Source organism: Gastrolobium bilobum, unplaced genomic scaffold, assembly GCF_033153095.1.
Source record: "Gastrolobium bilobum isolate Gb01-03AN ecotype WA unplaced genomic scaffold, APGP_CSIRO_Gbil_v1 utg11809, whole genome shotgun sequence".
NCBI classification, from domain to species: Eukaryota; Viridiplantae; Streptophyta; class Magnoliopsida; order Fabales; family Fabaceae; genus Gastrolobium; species Gastrolobium bilobum.
In genome coordinates, this window is record NW_026897907.1 from 270,472 (window position 1) to 284,670 (window position 14,199).

At 34.1% G+C, this 14,199-nt stretch overlaps 1 protein-coding gene across 2 annotated transcripts; it reads left to right on the top strand.

Moving 5' to 3' along the window:
* Positions 1-356: 356 nt before the first annotated feature.
* Positions 357-7,780, top strand: LOC133311335 (probable serine/threonine-protein kinase At1g54610). Of its 2 annotated transcripts, XM_061512359.1 has the most exons (9): positions 357-1,362; positions 2,264-2,548; positions 3,119-3,436; positions 4,095-4,322; positions 4,837-4,939; positions 5,597-5,706; positions 6,418-6,689; positions 6,720-6,891; positions 7,084-7,780. In XM_061512359.1, the coding sequence occupies exons 1-9, from the start codon at positions 952-954 to the stop codon at positions 7,285-7,287; spliced, it is 2,103 nt and encodes a 700-aa protein (XP_061368343.1). In that variant the 5' UTR covers positions 357-951; the 3' UTR covers positions 7,288-7,780. The 2 variants fall into 2 exon arrangements, with proteins under 2 accessions (XP_061368343.1, XP_061368342.1); XM_061512358.1 differs by having other exon boundaries at positions 4,837-4,937; positions 5,592-5,706; positions 6,418-6,891.
* The last annotated feature ends 6,419 nt before the right edge of the window (positions 7,781-14,199 follow it).

The following is a 14,199-nucleotide window of genomic DNA, read 5'->3' on the forward strand; positions in this document are numbered from 1 at the left end:
CAGCATAAAATATGCACCGCCACAACTAATATTATTTTATTTTAACAACAACAACATTATTATTATTAAATAGGAAGAGTGTTTGTCATCTTAAATGATAGAAAATTATGTCATTTTAAAAGAGATCATACATAAAAAATTTGAATTTTAAATTAAAAAATCCATCTACATGATTTGATTTCTGTTTTTCTGTGTCCATTATGTCATACAAACACCAAACTCTAATTAAATATATAAAAATTTGATTATGTTACTCTAGTTTAATATTTTTTATTTTTTATTTTTTTTGTTGTCTTCAGAAACAACTACTCTACATGTTTCTCTTTCTCTGAAATCCTTGTGGTGGTACCCTAGATCCATGGCTGTTCACCTTTCTACATGTTTCTGAGTTTCAATGTTACCCTTTTTCGCTGTTCCTTTCCTGGGAAAGCCTTCTTCTGTGGGTCCCACATTCAAGGCACCGCACAGAGCCTTGCAAACTCAATTCCACAAAAAGAAAGTTGTGACTTGTGAGGATCTACCTGTTGGTATTTTACACTCTCCTAGTTCTGAATTTGCAAACTTAGGTGCTTCCTGGTTCATAAAGTAGCAGTCTTTCCTTGGGTGGATTATTCTACTGTGCAAAGAACTGTATTTTTTTTTTTTTTTTTAGATTTCTGAGGTTTTATTTGTTGAATTTGAGGTTTTTTTAACTGTTTGGACATCTAATTGAGTTTTTGTTTATTGGGTGGTTCGTGATATCACATTTGGGATGATATGAATACTGGGTTGCTGTTGTACTATTATTACAATCACAATTACAATTTGGCTTTTTTCTTTTTGGGGGTATAATGTTAGTGGTTATGTGCACTGAAGATCCTGTTGTTAGGATAGAATTGTGGGAATGCAATTGAAGGGGTGAGAAACATTGAGATTGAAACTTGGTTTTGTTGGAGGGGGTTGCTGTGCATAATGGGTAGCATCTGTTGCAAGCCCTCTTCCATTGAAGATAGCAAGGAGAGCCCAAGGGAGCGTTTGTCAAGCAAGGCTTCATTGGACTCTCATGTGTCTAGGGGTACTTCATTGAGGAGGGAGGAAGCATATGGAGTGAAGGATAGATATGATGGTAATGATGTGAGAACTGCATTGATTGATAAGGTAGGGAATGGTTCTGTCCGGTCGCAAGGTGATAATGTTGAAAGGAAGAGGGAGAGAATGGAATATGTTTCTGCTCAACAACATCCAAGGGTTGGTAGTGTTCCCAAAGCCATGGAAGGGGAGCAGGTTGCAGCTGGATGGCCCTCCTGGCTTGCATCAGTGGCTGGAGAGGCTATCAAGGGATGGTTACCGCGCCGTGCAGATTCTTTTGAGAAGTTGGATAAAGTATGTTTCTTTCTTGATCTGGTCTCATAATGGAATTTTGACAATGCTTTGGGTAGATGCAGATATTCTAGTTTTAGTTTTACAATTGCCGGTTGAGTATTGATTTAAATGTAAAAATTTCTAATTTGTTTTCTTTTTCTTTTAAAATGCTAAATTTGTTTTTCGTCATCCTCTCCTGCATTTTTCTTTGGTTATCTTTGTTTCCAAAATCTGCTCTATTCCTGTGATTTCAATTTGGACAACATGTTATCAGTTTCCCCACTATCTTCTTTGGTCATGACTTATTATGAATATAATAGTTGCCATTATGGTGGGCTTAACTAATGTATATCTATGTTCTTTCTTCTGCCAATTAGTTGATCAAAATTGGTTGTTTCTTTGCACAACTTTGGTAACTTATAAGTCTTGTAACTTATTTCACTAGTGGAGAAACTATCTGTAAGTGATTTAGAGTTCTCTCTTTCTCCCCCCCTCTCTCTCTCTCTCAACTTGTTACCCTAAACAATGCTTTATGCAAGCTATCATTTTTAAACTGATACTTGAATTTTATGATCTTACTATATAACTTGAACGTTATTATTAATTTAATGTAAGATACAAATGATGTTATGCTTAATATTTTACTGCTTTTTGTTGGTAAGACCAAGGTCAAGATACTATGAATTTGGACTGACTAGTCCGATTATGCTTCTATTTGCATTTCTTATATTCTTGATTTCACCCTCTGATGTATTTGACAAAACATTGAGGTAAATTTGGGATTTATTTACTTGTAGTTTGGAGATATATATTTAGTTGTCTTTTGTTTCTCCTTGATCTCAGTTAACTAAATGATGATATTACCTTTTAGCCTGCTTTAGTTTGCCAAGAATGATAAATTTTTCATCCTTCTGAGTTGCAGATTGGACAGGGAACTTATAGTAATGTTTACAGGGCTCGTGATCTTGAGCAAAAGAAAATTGTTGCTTTGAAAAAAGTAAGGTTTGATAATCTTGAGCCTGAGAGTGTTCGCTTCATGGCAAGGGAAATTCAAATCCTGCGTAGGCTTAATCATCCAAACGTCATAAAACTGGAAGGCTTGGTTACGTCAAGGATGTCTTGCAGCTTATACCTTGTTTTTGAGTACATGGAGCATGACTTGGCTGGGCTTGCGTCACATCCTGGTTTGAAGTTTACAGAAGCACAGGTAATTTGCAAAGCTTCTTTATTTTCTATTTCTTCCTTGCTGTTTTACAACAAATGTAACTTACGGCATGTCCCAAGAAGGACCCTGCTTCTACTTACTGCTGTTTGATGTGATATTCAACCAAATGACTTTTCCTATATTTGTATTTTTAAGCTAGTAATTGAAAACATTCATTCCTATTGCCACTGAGCTTTAATTCCATTTTTATTTTTGGGATTGAAAATGAATATATTGAAAATAAGAGGAACAATCTAGTAAGCTATATGAAAGGGTAAGATTTCCCCACAAAAATATGATCACTGTGGTTTAATTACTTCATATTTTTCGGATTGAAAAAGAAACGTAAAATAAGAGGATTGTTAGAGATATAATATAAAACCATTGATGGACCTTCACTTCTAAGCTTAAGCTTTTAGGTGAGATGGTTACTTTACAGGGATGAAGCTACTCGAAAGCGTTTAAGATTTCGTCTAAAGACAAACCTAGTCAAAGACAAGATGCTACATGACAAAAAAAGAAAAGAAAAGAGAATTTCAAACAGAGGTTTAATTTCTTATTGGAACTTGTCAGGTTAAATGTTACATGCAGCAACTTTTACGTGGACTTGATCACTGCCACAGCTGTGGTGTGCTGCACCGCGACATTAAGGGTTCCAACCTTTTGATTGACAATAATGGAGTCTTGAAGATTGCAGACTTTGGTTTGGCGAGTTTTTTCAACCCCAATCAAATTCAGCCTCTAACGAGCCGAGTTGTCACCCTTTGGTACCGGCCACCGGAGCTTTTACTTGGAGCCACGTACTATGGCACCACTGTAGATTTATGGAGTACAGGTTGCATACTTGCTGAGTTGTATGCTGGCAAACCTATAATGCCTGGAAGAACTGAGGTATGAGCTTAACTGTTTCAGTTCAAATATGGTATTAATGTATTTCCTTCATTTCATCTGTTAAATGTTGGTGGCAGTGTAGATTTTTATTCTTCACTGGTGCGGTAAGAAAATTTAGATTATACTTTTGTATAACGTATTGTTATGGCTCTGGAATACTTGCAAAATAGAAAGGAAGAATGGAAGAAAAAGATATGTTTATTGATGAGAAAAAATAAATGAACATACAAGAGACACTTCTCTTGCCAAGGGGTACTCCCCTTCTTTGAGAACTCTCAGCCTAATCCTATATTTATTACAAGCTACTTCAAATTAAAAGCACATTCCCTTATATAGTTGGGGAAGCTAACAACTCCTAACTGCCAATCCTCTCAACTAACTAATAACCCCTAATTTTCTATTCACTTGGTATATCCTATCAGAGGGAATATCCTTTCCCTCCTAATACAAATCGTATCACGTATGGTGGCTTTTGAAGAATTATTAAACATTAATAATTAGGTTTTGTTGACAAGGGAATATCAGTATTGCCTAACAAATGAATATTATGTACTGTAGAATTTCCTATTCATGTTCTTTTTTACAATCTTGTGTATTAGTAGCCTAGTTGTATACATGTATTAATAAAATGATTAGAAGCTACTGCTCTTTCTTACAGGTGGAGCAGTTACATAAGATTTTCAAACTTTGTGGTTCACCTTCAGAGGATTATTGGAGAAAATCAAAGTTGCCCCATGCAACAATATTTAAGCCTCAACAGCCCTATAGGCGTTGTGTTGCTGAAACATTCAAGGACTTTCCTACACCAGCATTAGCACTCATGGAGATCCTTTTGTCCGTAGATCCCGCTGATCGTGGAACTGCAGCATCCGCTTTGAACAGTGAGGTGTGAAATTTTTGAAGTTGTACTACAGCATCTTTTATAATTTTCATATTTTGCTGTTAATGCCAGTTGTCCTGATATTGTCAATATGCAATGTAACTTATCACATATAAGTAGATGTTCATGTTGGGAAAAGCATCTGTTTGACTTATATTTCAAAGTTCAAACCAAGGTTGTTGGTTATCCAAAAAGTGGCAACTTTAAAATGTTTTTGTGACATCTTTGGGCATACTTGCCTTTGCTTTAAACAAATTAATGCTCCTGTATTGTCTCTTGGTCACGCCTATTACTGTAAGTAACAACCAGGATTGTCTCCAAGATCTTAATAAGCTAGAAAATTTATATGTATATCAGCTAATTGATATGCTTATTACATATTGGTTAGTAGTTATTCATTATCTCTTGCTCAATTGTATTGTTTGCATTCATTTCTGTTTTATTGCGTTGTAAATTATTGTTTTAATGCTTCAGTATGCATTGTTCCTGACTGTCCCCTTTTGGTGTACTTGCAATTTAGTTCTTCAGAACAAAGCCTCTACCTTGTGATCCTTTGATCTTGCCAAAGTATCCTCCTAGCAAAGAATTTGATGCCAAAGTACGGGATGAAGAAGCAAGAAGGTGTGTATTCAGTTTTGGTGTGCATATGTATTTGTCATAAGTTCAGTATTGCCTAATGCATTATTACTACTCAGTTTTAAAGGGTGCCTCTGCATTTGTGTTTTTATGTTTCAACTACCTAATATCTTATAAATCTTCTAATTGAATTCTGCAATTACTCTTGTTGCTTCTCTATGGCAAGATTTTTCTGGTTCTTTCTTTTCCAAATGCAATGGCTTCATGTTTGTTGATTAACTTTGGTCATTTGGAAAAGAGGAACAGTTATTCTCTGAATTTCTTTTTTAGATTAAGTCTTCCATTTCCGCCCTCCTCTCCCCCTAAAATCTTCAAAAAACACAAGTGTGGCTGCCCGGAAATTGAGCAGCCATATCCTTATTTTTCTTCTTGAAAATTATTATTTGTACATTGCCAATGATGGTATATACTTTGGCTGCCGGAAAATTGAGCAGGGGATGATGTTACATTTGCCTCATGGCATAGGTTTATATTAAATTAGTCAATAAAACAATCTGAACTGTATCTAGTTTTTCTAATCAGAATGGTGCTTGTTAGCTATGTGCTTTAGCCCAACTGTAATATTCTCTTTTGGTGTTGTACTCCTTCATTGCTAGCTTGTGAAGTTGACTGTTATTTTTTCGTTTTTGATATTTGCAGACAAGGGATAGCAGGAAGCAAGGGCCAGAGACATGACCTTGAAAGGAGAGGGATAAGAGAATCTCGAGCAGTCCCTGCACCTGATGCCAATGCTGAACTTGTCTTGTCAATGCAGGTACCCATAATTAATCGTAGTATTAACCTGATTTGATCAAGGTGATTTGCTGTTTATGTTTGATTTTGTTAGCTGTTTCCTAACTCTACTGGTCTTGTCAATGCATGAATATATCTTTTTGGATTAGCTCTTGTTTTTATCCCACAAAACAAATATCTGCCTGGCATCTTAGGAGTTAAGGAATCTGAATGCTAAAACAAAGACAATCACAAAGCAAATAGAAAAAATGACAAAAGAAAAGGGGGTTTATAACTCTAGGGATAAATACTAATTTGAACAAAAGAACTTATGATGCTAAAAGAATAGAACTGCAAAAAAAATATTTTGCAGATATTACAAAGAAGAAATGTTTGATTAACCCGTATATTGCATTCTTTTTTTAAATTTTCCATTGAAAGTGTATACATAGATATCTTTCTATGTATCATTAGTATTCTTAGGACCAATGGACAACTTTTTCTTAAATCAACAAAAAAAAAATTATATATAAATCCATTTATAATAATGAAGCAAATGCAGAAAGAATGATAAAAAAAGAGAACAACTGTTTGAAAGTTGAATTACTTATTTCAGTTTCTCCTTCAAAATATCTTTATCCTCTTTGAATCCGGTGAGGAGGATATTTTTATACCATCTTATTTATTTATTTGTTTATTTATTTATAACATCTGTTTTTCTTTTTTTGAAACCTAAAATAACCTTTTATTACAGAAGAGACAAGGTCAGGCTCATTCTAAAAGCAGAAGTGAGAAGTTTAACCCTCATCCAGAAGAAGCTTCTGGATTTCCCATTGATCCCCCTAGACCGTCACAAGCAGTAGATGTAGGTGTAGATCCTCAGGTACAGCAACATAAAAGAGCCTCCCATTCTGGTCCGCTGGCTCACCACGCTGCATGGGCTAAAACTGGAAAGAACCAGGATGACAATCCAAAGATTTCAGTTGGGGGCGACCTATCAAAAATCTCAGGCTTAGTTTCAGCCAGGTGTATGTTGTCAGATGATCGAAGAGAAAGGTCTGGTTCATCACACATGGAGGCTTCAAAACTAATTAGCAGGTTCCCAGGATCATTCAAGGAGGCATATGATTCGACAATGCAACAGGATCAAAGAAAACATGTAAATAATAGCCTAGTAGGTGCTTCTCAAAAGGAAGAAGGGAGAGGCAGCCACAAAGACCCTGTTCTTGTAAGTAATTCGACTTCTACCCTTACCTTTTTTTTATCTTGAACTGTACAATACAATTTGCTCCATCATGTCGTTCACTACTGGCATGTTATTGTTTTTTTTAAGGGTTGGATTTGAAATTTTTTTGGTTTATTTGGTCTTAAAATATTTGCTTGTTCTCATATTTTCTTCCCCACATAAATAATGCTGCAGGTTGGTTATGGGTCAAAGGGTCATAAAATTCATTATTCTGGTCCATTGCTAGTTCCATCAAGCAACATGGATCAGATGTTGAAAGACCATGACCGTGAAATTCAAGAGGCTGTTAGAAGAGCACGTTTGGACAAGGCAAGAATGAGAAGACTTCAAGCCGAAGGGAACCAGATAACCAATTCATTATTGGTTTCTGGTCGTTGAGTTGTGGAGGCTGTTGCAGCAAAGCGTGTTTAAGAATATTTGATTCTTTTTTTATGTTTTTCTTCCCCCCCTTTTCTTTCTAGTTTTGGGCCAGTATAGGGAGAAAGTATCCTTTGCAAAATGCCCCCTTGGCCATTTTAGGTAACTTCATAGCATAGAAATCTCTCTTCCTTCAATTTGTCACATATGCAATTTCTGGTCTATGACCATTCTTGTAAAGCTTATATCACCCTTAAGATGATAGAGTACTGGAGAACAATGTTTTATGTTATGATAGAGTTAGTATTCACACGGAAGATGCTGTAAAGAACCAATTCAATTAGGAGATGCAATATATGATGAGGGGGTCAAAGGTTCTATGAAGCTAGGAGACAGAGGTGAAACTTGAAAGTATATGCAGCTACTGAATAATCGATTTCATGCCTCTCTCATTTGTAGTGCAAAGTCTGCTAATGTGTACTATTTTTTTGCCCATCTTTATTTTGGTGAAAATACCTATCTAAATTTCATGCTATTGCGCTTACTCTCTAAACCCTCTGCTGATTCCATAACTGTAGTTGCATTCCAAGATAAGACCCTCTTCTTGGGGTTCTTGAGAAGGCCATTCAACACATTGTATTTCTCCAGGTTCATCAACATACGCTGGAATTTCTCGATGAACAGTCGTAGATATCTGTAACACAAGATTCAATTTCTTGATATTATAACGATCTTCATCTAGACTCTTGCGTCCTATAATTTGCAAACAACTGAATCAAGCTTTAGTGGTGTGAATAAAAAACATGCAGAACAAGATTGCCTATTTTTCAATATTATTTTTGGGAGGGGTTTAAAGTCTTAATTTTGAATCCCTTCTGAACAGGATTATTTCTTGGGAAGAATACCTTTGGTTTATCCAAAAAAAAAAAAAAAAACATGCGGAATCAAATAAAAAGAAGGGAAAACTTCAAAAACCCCCATGTAAGTTTCTTCAGAATCACTTACTCCCTTCCCCAAAATTTTTAATCATTTACCCCCCTACCTAAAGTTTTTTTTATCATTTACCCCCTAACTTGATTTTCCATCCAAAACTACAGTTAACAATGTTAATTATTTTATAAAATACCAAAAATACCCTTTAATAAAAAAAAATTGACCGTTTATGTGTTAAGAGTTGTTGCCATATGCTCTCTTTGTCATAGCCTCTCTTGCTCCAGTTGCAGATTTCCATAGTCGTTGAGCTTCACACCTACATCGGTTTAGCTTCTCCTTTTCTCTACACACACGAAATCATTTGACCGAATCCCTATCCACCGGTGCACACAACGTTTGAGCAATTTCAGGTTTGTCAATCGAAACCCTAACTTTGTATGAAATTTCAGGTTTGTCAATCCCTAACATTTTAGTTAATTGCTCAAAACGCTGTGTTTCTGCAAAAAAAAAAAAAAAAAAAGAGTGCAGATCCACAGGCTTCATGTCTTCTCAATTAGCTAAAAAATGTTTCCCTGCATCTTTGCCTACACATACCCATATTAGGATGATTCAATACCCAATTTGTAAATGCTTTTAATAGTCTCTTTTCTACTTTTTGGATAAATTTTTATTGTATATCTAACTATATAAATGATGATATTAGTGATTTTAATACCAAGGTATGAAATTCGGTCATGATTCAAAAACACAGCGTTGAACTATTATTTGTGTGCTGCACCAAACCGGCCCGAAGGCCCTGGCTACAAAATGGTAGGCCACACGTTAAGGACTTTAGTGGACTTGAGATAATTATTATACATCTTCATTGTATATTATTGGTAATTAAATTAAAGATTAGAGAATCCACCTAGTTTTTTCCAAAGGAATATTTCTGAAGTAATATGCTGATTATATATGTCCCCAATATTCGTTTTGTCCACATTGTGCGAATACTCTAACTTACATAACTCTTCCTTCTATTTGATCACTGCAGTGACCTTATATGCTACACTAAACTGAAAGGTTAGAATTTCAGTTCATACTTCATGTTCAATCCGAGCAATTTCATAAAGTCTAATATCACCTGAACTAGATTGTAGAAATTTTTTATAGACTGTTGATAATATTTTCTTGAGACAGACCCAATATAGAAATGCCATCAACATATGTTAGGTTCTTTTTTTGATTTGCTTTCACCGTCAATGTTTTTTTAATTAAAGGGTATTTTGGTATTTTATAAAATAATTAACACTGTTAACTGTAGTTTTGGATGAAAAATCAAGTTAGAGAGGTAAATGATAAAAAAACTTTAAGTAGGAGGATAAATGATTAAAAATTTTGGGAAGGAAGGTAAGTGATTCTGAAAAAACTTACAGGGAGGTTTTTGAAGTTTTCCATAAAAAGAAATGATGAAGATCATTTGTGTTAATAGGATGCCTTATTGGAAATAAACTGCTTAGGTAACTGAGATAGGAGGGCAAGACAAAGACCAAGACCAATAAGACGTGTTCTCCTTGTTTTTGGAAGATCACAGGAATCCATTCTTATTGGAGACTAAATCCAGTAGGTGCAAGTAGTAAGGATGGACTCCTCTTAATTTTCCAAGAACAAGACTAAGCGCCCATTTGTATTCACTTTTTTTAAAAGTCATTTTTATTACTTCTTTATTTTAAAAGTACTTTTTATAAAAGTTACAGCTATTTAGATTTTTAAAAAAATATTTGATTTTTGAAAAAAATATTTGACTTTTGACTTCTGCTTTTTTGAGAAGCTAAAATTTTTAGCTTCCGAAAAAAAGTAAGTTTTTTGCTTTTTTTATGACTTCTGCTTTTTTTAAAAGCAGGCATCCAAACAGACTTTTTTCGAGAAATGCTTTTTTTTCTTAAAAAAAGCAGTTTTTGAAGAAAAAAAAGCTTATCCAAACGGGCTCTAATAATCTCGAGGATTTCTTTTTATTTGATGCACACTGATTCTCTGCATGTTTTTTATTCACACCACCACGTCTTGATTTATCCCACAAGATTCGGATTGGAAAAAAAAAATGCTTTAGTAAAAATATATGATAAAAAAGGAAAGTAAAATTATTAAAATACTCTGAATTTTTTTTTTCCTAAATTCCAAAATGATGTCATTTTAGAAATGTTGGAGATAGTTTTATCACTTGTTGCTGGAGAAATTTTTTTCCTATAAATATATTATTTAAACCTTTAAAAATATATTACTTAATTGAAAAAAATACAGGAATAAAAAAGATTGTTACACACCATCTCTCAATATAATTTTAAAAAGAACATTTTTTTGGGTGAGAGATTGCATTTCAAACTAGTAAATGTGTAGTTTGGTCCTTCAAATGTATATGAGATTTAATATTCATATTTTAGTTATAAATAGATTGAATTGTACAAAAAAATATTAAATTATTCTTTCAAATATATATATATATATATATATATATATATATATATATATATATATATATATGAAACGTTATATTTTCCTTTTAACTTTGTATTTTGTTATAAATTGACTTTAAAATAGTCTTTAATTCATCCTTAAAGAACGAAGTTTATGGTATTAATTTTCGTTGAGGAACTAATTTAATACTGCTGAATTGCTGATAAATATAAGATGAATATAACATCACGTATTTTTTGGAGCATCAAAATAGGTCCATTTCTAACAATTGCCTTTGAACTAGATAGTTGTTTTCGTTTCTAACAAAAAGTTAGATATGATGTAACAAAATGGTATCAAATTATTACCTTAAAAGTGGAAAAATTAAATGATAAAATTGTGCCTTCGAAACAAAATTGAGCAACGCTGATTGAAAAAATTATCCTTCTTTTAATTTTTTTTCTAACGTATCTCATTTTCCAATCTAAAACTAATATATTCCTATTTAATCAAAGTTAACCAAATGAGCCATACCTTTAAAACAAATTTGACACGGGTATGACTTCATTCACTATTCGACATTTAATCAAATAAATTACTTATTCGAATAAGTGCCCATTTATTAGAAAAGATTTTGGAGATGATAATAACCATTTTTATCTGGGCTCGTCATGTAATTTTCCTCTACACAAATGATTTGATACAGCTTTGACTCATGTGCTTTCACTAAAACAAGATGAGGGTGTATATGTAAGACATTCTGACACCCAAGTCAGATTTTGTGTAAACAGATTTATTCATGTAGAAAAAAATGTGTGTATACCTTTGATTAACACATTCATATTTATAGTGGGGAGATGATCAGATTTAGGAGATATCCCTCCAAGTTGCTTGCAAGTGGTAAGGCGACAAGCTTTCCAATTGGTTTCTACGTAGGTGACTGAGATAAGCTTTGCAGAGGTAATCATGACTAAGATGTAGAGAAGTTTTTGTTGACTGAGATAATCAACTTATATCTTTCTTCGTGGTGAAAGCTTCTCAAATGGGTTTTCTTCATGGTGAAGACTTCCAACGTGGGCCTTTTATTTCATTACGGATCAGGAAATAATACTACTACTCAAACATTTATGCACATCATCTCATATTTGTACACTTTTTACCATCTGATTCTTGTAGGTCTCACTAAAGATTGTCTCACACCTACATCTTAGTTTATGTTGATGCGAAGAAGCATCAATAGTGGGTGATGCATGAGAAGTGTTATTTTTAGAAAATGCTACTTACTGCATAATCAACGTTCAAACACTATTATTGGTCCATAATCAGCATGGCTCAGAGGCGGATTTAGGGAGGTACCCTATGTAAGCTATTGAATCAGTAATTCATGATTCATGTTCAACAGTAATCAGTCAAGAACATGACATAGGATCTTTAGAATTCACGAGTTTCACACAAACATACCTTTGTCCATAATTGCGGAAGATCTTTAACAGTAGAATGCTTTCTCTAAGCCTTAACCCTTTCACCGTTCTTGTACCTTCTTTGATAGGGATAAGATACAACTTTTCTAGGCAGACTCAGAAGGTCAATTATATAACTGGCCTATCACAGTTATTTCTAATTAACTTCCCTTAATGCGAAACGTCAAAACGTCAATTACCATTAATACGAAACGTTGCCATAATGCAAAACGTTAAAACGTCAATTATCATTAATGCGAAACGTTACCATAATGCAAAACGTTAAAATGTCAATTATCATTAATGCGAAACGTCAATTACCTTAAAGCCTCTTTTATTATTAATCAAACCAATTGACACACATCACACATGAGACACAAATTGTTTTACATTCTCCCACTTGGCTCATGTCATAAGGTGTCCCTTCATGATTTAATTAACATTAACTTTAATGCGCATTTACTAGGCTAAAGGTTCCATACATTGACGTCATCATAATTCATTATTAGAAATAAAATCAACATGAGTCATGGCGGTTGTATGCTATCAAGTCGGCATAGTCCCTTCCATGTACTACTATATTGACTCTTCTTCCTAACATGATACTTTAATAGGAAGTGTACATTATGTCCAACAATAATGTCTTCATAACGGACCATAATTATTTTCAATATCATCACATATACTTGCATGCATTCATAAATTGAAAATAAGACAATATCAGAAACATATATTCATCAATGAGCTCAGAGTGTCAACACTTAATGCATAACTATAATTTTTCATCATTCACTAGCTGACATAATGCCCATTTTACGTAGTAAATGTCTTGGGCGATAGTCCCTTCGTTAAGGGATCAGCTAACATAAGATCGGTGCTAATATGCTCTATTGACACTCTATGTGTCTGAACATCTTCTTTAACAGCAAAGTACTTTAATTCCATATGTTTAGCACCTTTGGAATACTTGTCGTTTTTAGAAAAGAAGACTGCTGCGGAATTATCACAATAAATTTTCAGCGGTTTTTCAATATTGTCGACCAATCCAAGCCCTGAAATAAAGTTCCGTAGCCATTTAGCCTGAATCGTGGCTTCAAAGCATGCCACAAATTCAGCTTTCATAGTGGACGCAACTATCACAGTCTGCTTTGCACTTTTCCATGATATAGCTCCTTCAGCTAAAAAATACAGGTAACCACATGTAGACTTTCTTGTGTCTACGCATTCTGCAAAATCCGAATCTGTGTATCCAATAACTTCAAGGTTGCTAGACCTTCTATAAGTAAGCATGTGACCTTTAGTTCCTTGCAAATATCTCAGAACTTTCTTTGCAGCTTTCCAATGATCCATACCGGGATTACTTTGGTATCTACCCAACATCCCAACTGCAAAGCTAATATATAGTCTCGTACAAGTCTGAGCATACATTAAGCTCCCAACTAATGATGCATACAGAATTGCTTCCATTTCTTTTCGTTCCAATTCACTTTTAGGACATTGTAAGAGACTAAACTTATCTCCTTTCTGAATTGGAACTGGAGACGATGAGCAGTTTTCCATTCTGAATCTGTCTAGAACTTTATTAATATATTCTTTCTGAGACAAACCTAACAGTCCTTGTGATCTATCACAGAATATTTCTATTCCTATCACATAAGCTGCCTCACCCATATCTTTCATTTCAAAGTTACTAGAGAGAAACTTCTTAGTCCAAGATCGTTAGATGCAAGCAAAATATCATCAACATACAGAACCAATAAGATGAACTTGCTCCCACTGATCTTCAGATATATACATCGATCAACGATGTTTTCTTTAAATCCAAAGGAAACAACAGTATCATTAAATTTAAGATACCATTGCCGTGAAGCTTGTTTAAGTCCGTATATTGACTTCTTAAGTTTGCACACCATATGCTCTTTACCTTTTTCTATGAACCCCATTGGTTGGTCCATGTACACTTCTTCATCTAAATTTCCATTTAGAAAGGCGGTTTCACATCCATTTGGTGTAACTCTAGATCATAATGAGCCACCAATGCCATAATAATTCTTAAAGAATCCTTCTTTGAAACTGGTGAGAAAGTTTCTTTATAGTCAATGCCATC

Bases quoted from the DNA above. Each gene is read 5' to 3' on its own strand.
- LOC133311335 (XM_061512358.1), top strand. From the start codon at position 952: ATGGGTAGCATCTGTTGCAAGCCCTCTTCCATTGAAGATAGCAAGGAG. The intron at 2,549-3,118 runs GTAATTTGCAAA...GGAACTTGTCAG, and splicing joins TGAAGTTTACAGAAGCACAG to GTTAAATGTTACATGCAGCA. The intron at 5,707-6,417 runs GTACCCATAATT...CTTTTATTACAG, and splicing joins AACTTGTCTTGTCAATGCAG to AAGAGACAAGGTCAGGCTCA.